This window comes from Cherax quadricarinatus, chromosome 91 (assembly GCF_038502225.1).
Source record: "Cherax quadricarinatus isolate ZL_2023a chromosome 91, ASM3850222v1, whole genome shotgun sequence".
Taxonomy (NCBI): Eukaryota; Metazoa; Arthropoda; class Malacostraca; order Decapoda; family Parastacidae; genus Cherax; species Cherax quadricarinatus.
Genome location: NC_091382.1, coordinates 11174884 through 11187634, shown reverse-complemented (window position 1 = coordinate 11187634; position 12751 = coordinate 11174884). Strand labels below are relative to the sequence as shown.

Sequence of the window (12751 nt, the reverse complement as noted above, 5' to 3'; positions counted from 1 at the left end):
CTTTTTGTTATCCTCATAACCTTACTCTTTCCTGTATTCACTTTTAATTTTCTTCTTTTACATACCCTACCAAATTCATCTACCAACCTCTGCAACTTCTCTTCAGAATCTCCCAAGAGCACAGTGTCATCAGCAAAAAGCAATTGTGACAACTCCCACTTTGTGTGATTCTTTATCTTTTAACTCCACGCCTCTTGCCAAGACCCTCGCATTTACTTCTCTTACAACCCCATCTATAAATATATTAAACAACCACGGTGACATCACACATCCTTGTCTAAGGCCTACTTTTACTGGGAAATAATCTCCCTCTTTCCTACATACTCTAACTTGAGCCTCACTATCCTCGTAAAAACTCTTCACTGCTTTCAGTAACCTACCTCCTATACCATACACCTGCAATATCTGCCACATTGCCCCCCTATCCACCCTGTCATATGCCTTTTCTAAATCCATAAATGCCACAAAAATCTCTTTAGCCTTATCTAAATACTGTTCACTTATATTTCTCATTGTAAACACTTGGTCTACACACCCCCCTACCTTTCCTAAAGCCCCCTTGTTCTTCTGCTATCCTATTCTCCGTCTTACTCTTAATTCTTTCAATAATAACTCTACCATACACTTTACCAGGTATACTCAACAGACTTATCCCCCTATAATTTTTGCACTCTCTTTTGTCCCCTTTGCCTTTATACAAAGGAACTATGTATGCTCTCTACCAATCCCTAGGTACCTTACCCTCTTCCATAGAAATGAAAATACTAGAAATGAAAATACCCTGGATTTGATATTCACAAACAACGAGGAACTGATCAGAGACATAACAGTTTCCAAAACTATTTACTCTGATCATAACATCATAGAGGTTCAATCTAGTATTAACTCAGGTAGGGAACTTCATCGCTAAAGTTAGAGACGGGATGTTTAGTAAGTTTAATTTTAACAACCATAGAATTAACTGGGAAAAAATAAACCAAGAGCTGTCAGACATACCCTGGGAATCAGACATGAGCGACCTAAATCCCCACCAGTGCCTAGAGAAGCTGAATACAGAAGCATGCAAAGTATGTATGAAACATGTACCATTGAGGAAACCCAGAGGAAGATCAGATATAGAGAGAGAACGTAGGAGATGGTACAGAAGAAGAAAGCGGGTTACTGAACTGCTTAAAAACACAAATATGCTACAACAGAGGAAAGATAGACTTAGCAGAGAGATCACTGAATTAGAGCAAAAACTTAGGATGTCTTACCTCATAGAAGAAGTACAAAGGGAACAAAAGGCCATACAGGATATTGCAAGAAACCCAAAATATTTCTATTCCTACGCAAAATCCAAGCTAAGAACTACCTGTAGAATTGGACCACTACTGAGAGGAGATTCGTATTCTGACAATGAACAGGAAATGAGTGAAATCCTAAAAGAACAGTATGAGTCTGTGTTCAGCAACCCACTAAATGACAGCAAGGTAGAAAATGCAGAAATATTTTTCACTCCAGAAGAAGGCCGCACAGACCAACTAACTGACATTAGTACAAATCCCATAGATTTCGAGAAAGAAATGGAAAACATGCCCACTCACTCAGCACCTGGACCAGATTCATGGAATACTCTATTTATAAAGAAGTGCAAAGTACCACTATCATGAGCCCTCAGTATTCTTTGGAGTAAGAGCTTAGATCTAGGTGAAATACTGGAGGCCTTAAAGAGTGCAGACATAGCTCCTTTGCACAAGGGAGGTAGTAGAGCACTAGCTAAAAATTACAGACCAGTAGTCCTAACCTCTCACATCATAAAAATCTTTGAAAGAGTGATTAGATGGCAAGTTACAAACTTCAGGGACCAGCACTACCAACATAACCCGAACCAGCATGGTTTTAGAGCAGGACAATCATGTCTGTCACAGCTTCTGAACCATTATGACAGAATTACGGAGGCACTGGAAGACGACCAAAACGTAGATGTGATTTACACAGATTTTGCAAAGGCGTTTGACAAATGCAATCATGGAGTGATAGCGCACAAAATGAAGGCCATGGGCATTATGGGGAAGGTAGGCAGATGGATTTTCGGTTTCCTAACACACAGAACACAAAAAGTAGTAGTGAACAGGGCAAGATCCAGCATCAGCAAGGTCAAAAGCTCAGTGCCCCAAGGCACTGTCCTGGCACCTCTGCTGTTCCTCATCCTCATAACAGACATAGACAAAAACACCCAGCACACTTTTGTATCATCATTTGCAGATGACACTAAAACAAGCATGAAAGTCATTACGGTAGAGGACACTGAAAAAGTACAGGAAGACATAAACAGGGTTTTCCAGTGGGCAGTGGAAAACAACATGAGGTTCAATGGTGATAAGTTCCAGCTGCTTAGGTATGGAAAGAATGAAGAATATAAAAGGAGCACTATATACAAAACTCAAGAGGGTCACCAAATAGAACGTAAGGAACACATAAAAGACCTAGGAATAATTATGTCAGCGGACCTTTCTTTTAGCCCGTAAACGGTCCAAACGTATATATACGTTCTCTCCCATAGTGCCCCAAATTTTTTGAGAAAAAAAAAATCTTTGTTTTTTAGTAGGAAAAAAGAGCATATGGTACCCAGGCATCCCCAATTATTTTAATATGACGCACAGTGAGTGCACACACCCATTCTCTCATGTCTAGGCGACTCAGGCTTATTGTGCCAATGTTGAATGTATGACAAATAAAATGTATATATACATTTGGGGCACTAGCGGTAAAAACGTATACAGTGGACCCCCGCATAGCGAACTTAATCCGTGCAAGAGGGCTGGTCGTTATGCGAAATGTTCGCTATGCGAATTAATTTTCCCCATAAGAAATAATGGAAATAAAATTAATCCGTGCAAGACACCCAAAAGTATGAAAAAAAATTTTTTTTACCACAAAAAAATGTTAATTTTAGTACACACAAACTGAAAAAGGCATGCACAATTACATGACACTTACTTTTATTGAAGATCTGGTGATGATTGATGGGATGGGAGGAGGGGAGAGAGAGTGTTAGTGTTTAGAAGGGGAATCCCCTTCCATTAGGACTTGAGGTAGCAAGTCCTTTTCCGGGGTTACTTCCCTTCTTCTTTTAATGCCACTAGGACCAGCTTTAGAGTCACTGGACCTCTGTCGCACAACAAATCTGTCCATAGAGCTCTGTACCTCCCGTTCCTTTACGATTTGTCTAAAATGGGCCATAACATTGTCATTGAAATAGTCACCAGCACGGCTTGCAACAGCTGTGTCAGGGTGATTTTCATCCATAAAGGTTTGCAGTTCAACCCACTGTGCACACATTTCCTTAATTTTTGAAGTAGGCACAATGGATTCCACAACTGGCATAGGCTTCTCAGGGTTAGCCCCAAACCCTTCAAAATCTTTCTTAATTTCCATACTAATTCTCACCCTTTTTACCACAGGGTTGGCACTAGAAGCTTTCTTGGGGCCCATGGTCACTTATTTTCCAGAAACAGCACCGAAAACACTGTAATAATACGAAATATTCCGAGTGTATGCTTGAATGTTACCGCGGAGGCTGGCTGGTAAACAATGGGACGGGCGGCACATGTGAGGCTGGCTGAGGCCGCACATTGGACGCGTCTCGGACGAAGGTCGCTGAGCGGGTTTTTGTCCACTATGCGGGGCAAAATTTTGGCGAACAAAGCGTTCGCTATGCGGATTGTTCGCTATGCAAGGCGTTCGCTATGCGGATTGTTCGCTATGCAAGGCGTTCGCTATGCGGGGGTCCACTGTATATACGTTTGGACCGTTTACGGGTTCAAGATCATAACAAGACAAAGATCACGACAGCCAGGAAGATGACTGGGTGGGTATTGAGAACTTTCAAAACAAGGGAAACAATGCCGATGGTGACACTCTTCAAATCGCTAGTGCTCCCTCGCTTAGAATATTGCTCAGTGCTGACGGCCCCGTTCAGGGCAGGATAAATATCAGAGCTGGAACAAATACAGAGATGGTTCACGGCTCACATTGAGCCAGTAAAGCACCTAAACTACTGGGAACGCCTGCAAGTCTTGAACATGTACTCATTGGAGCGGAGGAGAGAGAGGTACAGTGGAACCTCAAATATCGAACTGCTCCCAACTCAACCAATTATGTAAGTGTATTTTTGTAAGTGCTTTTATAAGTGTATTTTTGAGGGTCTGAAATGAACTTACCTAATTTACATTATTCCTGATGGGAATAAATTTGTTCGGTAACGGCACTCGAACAGCCATCTGCAATGAAGAAAGTTCGATATTTGAGGTTCCACTGTACATGATAATATATACCTGGAAGGTACTCGAGGGCTTGGTCCCAAATCTGCACACCGCCATAACAACATACTGGGGTGAGAAATATGGGAGGAATGTAAAATAAACCCAGTGAGGAGCAGGGGTGGGGTGGGGACAATAAGGGAACACTGTATCAACATCCAAGGTCCCTAACTTTTCAACATCTTACCAGAATATATCAGAAACACTGCTGGAACAAGTGTTGAAGCCTTCAGGAGGAAACTGGACAAGTATCTTCACCAGGTGCCAGATCAACCAGGCTGTGATGGATATGTGGGGCAGCAGGCCTCCAGCAGCAACAGCCTGGTTGACCAGGCAAGCAACAAGTTTACTGAGTATACCAGGAAAAGTGTATGGTATGGTTATTATTGAAAGAATTAGAGGTAAGACAGAATGTTGGATTGTGGATGAGCAAGGAGGTTTCAGAGTGGGTAGGGGATGTGTAGATCAAGTGTTTACATTGAAGCATATATTTATTATTTTTTATTATCACACTGGCCGATTCCCACCAAGGCAGGGTGGCCCGAAAAAGAAAAACTTTCACCATCATTCACTCCATCACTGTCTTGCCAGAAGGGTGCTTTACACTACAGTTTTTAAACTGCAACATTAACACCCCTCCTTCAGAGTGCAGGCACTGTACTTCCCATCTCCAGGACTCAAGTCCGGCCTGCCGGTTTCCCTGAACCCCTTCATAAATGTTACTTTGCTCACACTCCAACAGCACGTCAAGTATTAAAAACCATTTGTCTCCATTCACTCCTATCAAACACGCTCACGCATGCCTGCTGGAAGTCCAAGCCCCTCGCACACAAAACCTCCTTTACCCCCTCCCTCCAACCTTTCCTAGGCCGACCCCTACCCCGCTTTCCTTCCACTACAGACTGATACACTCTTGAAGTTATTCTGTTTCACTCCATTCTCTCCACATGTCCGAACCACCTCAACAACCCTTCCTCAGCCCTCTGGACAACAGTTTTGGTAATCCTGCACCTCCTCCTAACTTCCAAACTATGAATTCTCTGCATTATATTCACACCACACATTGCTCTCAGACATGTATGGTAGAGTTATTATTGAAAGAATTAAGAGTAAGACGGAGAATAGGATAGCAGATGAACAAGGAGGCTTTAGGAAAGGTAGGGGGTGCGTGGACCAGGTGTTTACAGTGAAACATATAAGTGAACAGTATTTAGATAAGGCTAAAGAGGTCTTTGTGGCATTTATGGATTTGGAAAAGGCGTATGACAGGGTGGATAGGGGGGCAATGTGGCAGATGTTGCAGGTGTATGGTGTAGGAGGTAGGTTACTGAAAGCAGTGAAGAGTTTTTATGAGGATAGTGAGGCTCAAGTTAGAGTAAGTAGGAAAGAGGGAAATTATTTCCCAGTAAAAGTAGGCCTTAGACAAGGATGTGTGATGTCACCGTGGTTGTTTAATATATTTATAGATGGGGTTGTAAGAGAAGTAAATGCGAGGGTCTTGGCAAGAGGCGTGGAGTTAAAAGATAAAGAATCACACATGAAGTGGGAGTTGTCACAGTTACTCTTTGCTGATGACACTGTGCTCTTGGGAGATTCTGAAGAGAAGTTGCAGAGATTGGTGGATGAATTTGGTAGGGTGTGCAAAAGAAGAATATTGAAAGTGAATACAGGAAAGAGTAAGGTTATGAGGATAACAAAAAGATTAGGTGATGAAAGATTGGATGTCAGATTGGAGGGAGAGAGTATGGAGGAGGTGAATGTATTCAGATATTTGGGAGTGGACGTGTCAGCGGATGGGCCTATGAAAGATGAGGTGAATCATAGAATTGATGAGGGGAAAAGGGTGAGTGGTAAGTGTTATGCTGTTAATGTTTCATTCATCATGTCCCATTGTATTGTTTATGTACTACATCTATATTTTATGTAAAAAAAAATTTTGTTTTAATACTTCTGGGTGTCAGGAACGGATTAATTGTATTTACATTATTTCTTTTGGGGAAAATTTATTAAAAAAAAGTCTATTTCGATAATCGTCGCATTTCCAGGAACGGATTAACGACGATAAACAAGGGACTACTGTATATATATATGTGCTTGTACATGTATCTGTTCTGGGGTCCCTGCACTGCTGCTGCTGCTGCTATGTACTGGAAGTATCAGTGGGTGAGGTTGAGACAGTGGGAGCTTCGTTCATGCCACACTTTTCCTCTTAAACTTATCCTCACCACTACATTCCCACGTTATATGCTGAGGCATGGTAACCCATTCGGTGTGGGTCCCGTTGTTCTGCAGCTTTGAAGCCAGTGTCGGTTTCATAGTACTATGCCTTGAGCTCAGCTGACTCGGATAAGCTGTGAGTGGTAAATTTGACCCTCGATATAAGAGAATGGGTCTTTGCAGTAAGTGTGCGTCATATAAAAAAAAATCATGCAGCAAGCAGCACATAATGGGGAAAAAACTGCAACCGTGTGTTTGGTTTAAAATAGGAACTTTCCGGTGTATTTTTGTATGGTTTTTATTGTTGTACTCTCGGTTTCTTGGTCTCATTTGATAGAATGGAAGATATTTTCCAGAAATAGAGATGATTTTGATTGGTTTCAGGACTGCATGTAACTTGAAATTGAACTCAAAGTAGTGGAAATGTTCAATTTTTGCTGATATTCCAGAGTACATAAATGACATCACTCATCCAATATGTGCCCATCTGGCCACTCTAACATGCATTTATGAATGCACTGATATGATTTATACAATCATTACAATAATGCATTAGTCTACATTACAGCAAATGTTCTGTTTTTTGTGTGAATAAAAATTCAAAATGGAAAGCAAGCGTAATATAAGAGGGTCCTGAAGATGTGACTAATGAACAAAGAAAATGTTATTTTAGTGCAAAGAATGCTTGCATTGTTTATTCTGGACCCTATTTTGAAATTGGCATCTCATGAATTTTATGTGAAATTGGCCAAATTATCAATTTCTGATCACTTTATTGGGTAGTTAAAATAGTTGAATGGGCAGTTTCTTGTACTCAGTAATAGAGTGGAAGACATAATAGCAAAATAACTAAGAATTTGGTCACCTGGAACAATGGAATTAGCCTAAAATTGGACTCAAAGTGGGCAAAATAGCCAATGTGTAAATATTGCTGACACAGCAAAATTTGCGAAAGTATAATTTTATAAATTTTCTGTCAAATTTTGTACTGTTAGTTTTTTCACCTTCAGAAAGTTCCTCCCACACCACACACTCAACCACAGCAGTGATGAAGTAGAGAGCATATGTAAAGAATTGTTCTGGATGTGATGCAGGAGAGGATGGCTTAGAGAAGGGCTGTGAAACTGAGAAAGAGATGGAAATAGTACAGTTTCTGTCTGCCTTTACACATCTCTCTTTACTTTATACTGTACTGTAATGTAGCTCTTCTCTTTAATGAACACTTTTAACACATCGGCAGTTTCCCACTGAGGCAGGGTGACCCTTAAAGAAAGAAAAATCTTTGATCATCATTCAGCACTTTCACCATTATTCATGCATAATCCCTGTCTTTTCAGAGGTGCTCAGATATGACAGTTTAGATGTCACTCCAAACAGCCAATATCCCAAACCCCTCCTTTTAAAGTGCAGGCATTGTACTTCCCACTTCCAGGACTCAAGTCCTGCTAACTGGTTTCCCTGAATCCCTTCACAAAATATTACGCTGCTTACATTCTAACAACCATTCATCTCCATTCACTCCTGTCTAACACGCTCACACGTGCTTGCTGGAACTCCAATTCCCTAACCCACAAAACCACCTTTACCTCCTCCCTCCAACCTTTCCTACAACGACCCCTGCCCAACCTTCCTTCGCCTGCAGATTTATACGCTCTCCCTTCTACTTTGTTCCATCCTCTCTCAATGGCCAAACCACCTCAACAACCCCTCTTCAGCAACTCCACACCTCCTCCTAATTCCCACACTACAAAAGCTCTGCATAATATTAACACCACACTGCCCTTTCGCACGACATGTCCACTGCTTCCAGCGTCTTCCTTGCTGCAGCATTCACATCCCATGCTTTACACCCATATAAGAGTGTTGGTACTACTATACTTTCATACATTCCCTTCTCTGCCTCCATGGATAACGTTTTGTCTCTACAGATACCTCAGTGCACCACTCGCCTTTTTTTCTTCATCATTTCTATGGTTAACCTCATCCTTCATACACCCCCTCTGCTGACAAGTCAGCTCCCAAATATCTGAACACATTCACTACTTCCATACTCCTTCTCCTCAATGTGACACCCAGTTTTTCTTTACCTAACTCATTTGATACCCTCATCAAACAAGTGAATAAGAACAGTGCTGATTTTGAATACAGATCCTCCCCAACCTAAGGCCGAGTTCCATTCCAACCAACCAGTCAGAATTATGTTAGCATGGTATACCTGTACAGCATTTTTTTTTAACCCAGTAAATTTCTGTCATGATTATCTCATTTTTTTATCAACCTGCTTTATTATCTGAAGTTTCATTACTGACAAACTGATGTTCTTTACTTGTAGATATCATTTATAGGCTTCACAAATAAAAATGCTCTATGGAATGTAGCCTAGGCTTGGCCATACATCTGCGACTAGCTCTGGCGGATGTATGACCAAGGGTAATTTCTATACTTACATGCATATATTTTTTATTTTTCTAATTTACTGTTATTTTTTTTTGGTCATATGTGCCGTTGTACGTAAGTTACACAGGTCGAAAGTTGGGTAGGATCTGTATTGGGTAAATTTTTTATTTTTAAAAATGCCAGTTGTCTACCAGGTATTTTAGTTGTCTTGTACGACATGCATGGCTTACATGAAAATTCTTTTCCACTTCCATGGAGATGAAAAGAAATGAACAAGAACAAGAACTATTAAGGAAATAGGTGAAAACTCAGATGGGTGTGTATACATACATGTGGTCATGAATGTGTAATGTGACCTAAATGTAAATAGAAGTTGCAAGGTGTATATATCTTGCATATTTATGAGACAGTACAACACACCAGTAATCCTACCAGTGTAAAGCAATTACAGGTTTCTGTTTCACGCTAACTTGGCAGGATAGTAGTAGCTCCCTGGGTGGTGGTTATCTATCAACCTACTACATGTCACTGGGTAAATATCCTTTGGAAAAAGTAACTGAAATTAGAAAATACAGTGGACCCCCGCTTAACGATCACCTCCCAATGCGACCAATTATGTAAGTGTATTTATGTAAGTGCGTTTGTACGTGTATGTTTGGGGGTCCGAAATGGACTAATCTACTTTACAATATTCCTTATGGGAACAAATTCGGTCAGTACTGGCACCTGAACATACTTCTGGAATGAAAAAATATCGTTAACCGGGGGTCCACTGTATAGCATGAGAATGACTCTTAGATTATAACTTGGGTTTCTGTGGATAAATAGGTTTCAAGTACAGAGCTATCAACTTAAGATGAATTTTTGGATGTGCCTGTGACTGGTTTCATGAGTCTGGTACTTGCCTGACTCATCAGGCTGCTGTTGTTAGTGGCCCACATATTGATGTGTGGTTATTTTAGCTCTTACTCATATCTACAACATGTTTTCTCATATTTTCTAGTGCCTTCAAAATTCTATGTAATTCAGATTACAAATCTGTGGTATAGATTTTGTTACAATTTTTTTTCTTTTTTTTCTTTAAGCTGCACACTATAATGCCTACACTTTAAAGGAGGGGTTTGGGATATTGGCAGTTTGGAGGGATATGCTGTATATCTTTATATGTGTATGCTTCTAAACTGTTGTGTTCTGAGCACCTCTGCAAAAACAGTGATAATTTATGAGTGAGGTGAAAGTGTTGAATGATAAAAATATTTTCTTTTTGGGGATTTTCTTTCTTTTTGGGTCACCCTGCCTCGGTGGGAGACGGCCAACTTGTTAAAAAAAAAAATTTCCAAAGTTTACCATACATATGTGAAAATATTTAACCATTTTTACAATAGAAAGCTATTTTAAGGTTTTCCAGTACATGTATAGTACGTCTTTCACTACTACATTAATATATTTTGTGGTTATAATCTCTTCTTTTAACCCCTTCTCCTCTATAAATAACTACATGTATGTAGAGTGCACGGTATATTTTTCTTTTTAGGTCACCCTGCCTCAGTGGGAGATAGCCTGTGCATTGAAAAAAAATATATTATTACTCTTAATATCTTTTATTCTGTTCAGTGTTTTAAAATTTTTACTACACTGTATTTTTCATGGATTTTTTCTTTCGATTTCTGGAATTCCCAATTAACTCACAGTTTGAGGAGTGAACCTTAGATTATATTCCCTGTTCATCCTACATCATTATTAATTCACAACTGAGAGAGAGAAAAAAGGGGGGAAACCAGAAGTCATGTTAGGTGAAATGTTGAGAAAGATGTCTAAATTTTTCTTAAATTTTTGTGGTAATTATGAATTGTTTCAGCTATGACATTAGGATTCCTATTATTCTTGGTTTCTGGAAGAAAAATTAAATATTTTATTTTCAAATTTTCTAGGCCACGCCGATTTACACTGAAAGGATTCAAGCAGTATTATTTTACGTGTAAGGATATGAGCCTGAGATATTATAAGAACAGCGAAAGCACCAAAGAAGACCCCATTGAAAAGATAAACCTGCGGGGCTGTGAAGTAACTCCGGATGTCAACATTTCACAGCAGCGTTATGGCATCAAGCTAGAAGTGCCTGCCTCAGATGGCATGACTGACTACATTATAAGGTGTTCCTCTGTGAGTAGCTTTGCTTGATGTATACCTATATCTTAAGGTTTTACCTCATGTGTACAACAGAAGGGTCCCACATTTATGGCACCTCTTTTAAGTATTCCACATTTTTGTTAGCTTTCAATTGAGCCATTGTTCATTATGCTCAGCGCTTTTACCACTTTAATGCCATTATCACCATTTTCATACAAAAGTTGCGTAAGGGAAGAACAACCTGCATTATTTTTAGAGCTGTATGAACAGGGCTCTCTTATACAATATATATTATCCCAGTTTGAAAAATGAAAGCATGAAATATAAACATTGGAGAGATTTTAAGTTAATACTTTCCAAACATTAAATTTGATTTTATTGGTACATTGCATTAATTAGTAGCATAGTTGCCTTAAGAATTATAGTTGCTTTTGAATAAGAGTTAACTGTGGTGACTTTGAGTGTTAGGGGCTTGAGCATCCAACAGGCTAGTATAAGAGTGTTAGATCAGAGTGAGGAGACAAGTGCTTTTGAGGCTCAGGTAGCTAAAAATAGATGTGGTATGTGAGAAGTCTGCAGTAGTTAAGTATTTATATGCATTCCTTCCCTATCCTTCTTATCTTATTATATGCCTTTTCAAAATTCATAAATGCAGTTTGTAATCATATATTAATTTGAATAGATAAACAGTTATACTGTATAAGCTAAAGAGATTTTAACTAGCAAATCAGTTGTGGAACAAGATATAATAGAAATCAAGCTTTATAGGTTCAGGATTGTATAAATTAGATGCATTTATTATACATAAAATCTGTGAATATTAAAAGGTATGTTGACAAAATTCTTTTACCTGGTATCTTCTTCCTTTCAACAAACTGGCCATGTCCCACTGAGGTGGGGTGGCCCAAAATGAAAAATGAAAGTTTCTCCTTTTAAATTTAGTAATATATACAGGAGAAGTGGTTATTAGGACCTTGCTCCCTTTATCTGGCATGTCACTCATAAATTTTAACACACTAAAACTAAAACTTCATGTTTTGCTTTTGTGTTATTTTGGTCACTGTGCTTAAAACGGCACTATCTGGCTTATCACCTATTTTATCTCTCTCATTCTTTATGGTATTCCTTAGTAAACACCTGTAAGTAAATCAGGTGTAATATTATGATTGCCATTAACCCTTTGACTGTCACAACCCCAAATCCTGAAGTGTCTCCTGTTGTCAAAAAATTTTTGAAAAAAAAAAAAAATGATTTTTCCTTAACCCTTTCAGGGTCCGTCCCGTAGATCTACGGCTTTACGTTCAGGGTCCAAACCGTAGATCTACGCCATGAGCTCAGCTCACTCTGATAAACTGTGAGTGGTACATTTGGGCCTAGATATGAGAGAATACATCTATGTGGTATGTGTGCACCACATAAAACAGATCCTGCAGCACACTGTGTATAATGAGAGAAAAAAAATGAAATCATGATTTTTCGATTAAAACAGCAACTTTGCAGTGTTTTTTCGTATGTTTTTTATAGTTGTATTTGCGATTTCTTGGTCTCATTTGATAGAATGGAAGACATATTACAGAAATAGAGATGATTTTGATTGGTTTTAGCACTGGAAATGGCTTGAAACTGAGCTCAAAGTAGCAGAAATGTTAAATTTTTGCCGATATTCAAGAGTAAACAAACGACCTCACACGTCTAATACACAT

The 12751-nt window shown here is 39.3% G+C and overlaps 1 protein-coding gene across 8 annotated transcripts in view; it reads left to right on the top strand.

The window, feature by feature from the left end:
• The window catches only part of LOC128704930 (unc-112-related protein), a 452607-nt gene that overhangs the window by 351766 nt on the left and 88090 nt on the right, over positions 1–12751 (top strand). For all 8 annotated transcript variants that reach the window (XM_070104385.1, XM_070104378.1, XM_070104383.1 and 5 more), the window contains one exon: positions 10850–11081. In XM_070104385.1, coding sequence (XP_069960486.1) covers positions 10850–11081 — 232 coding nt within the window. The remainder of the gene's footprint in view (positions 1–10849; positions 11082–12751) is intronic.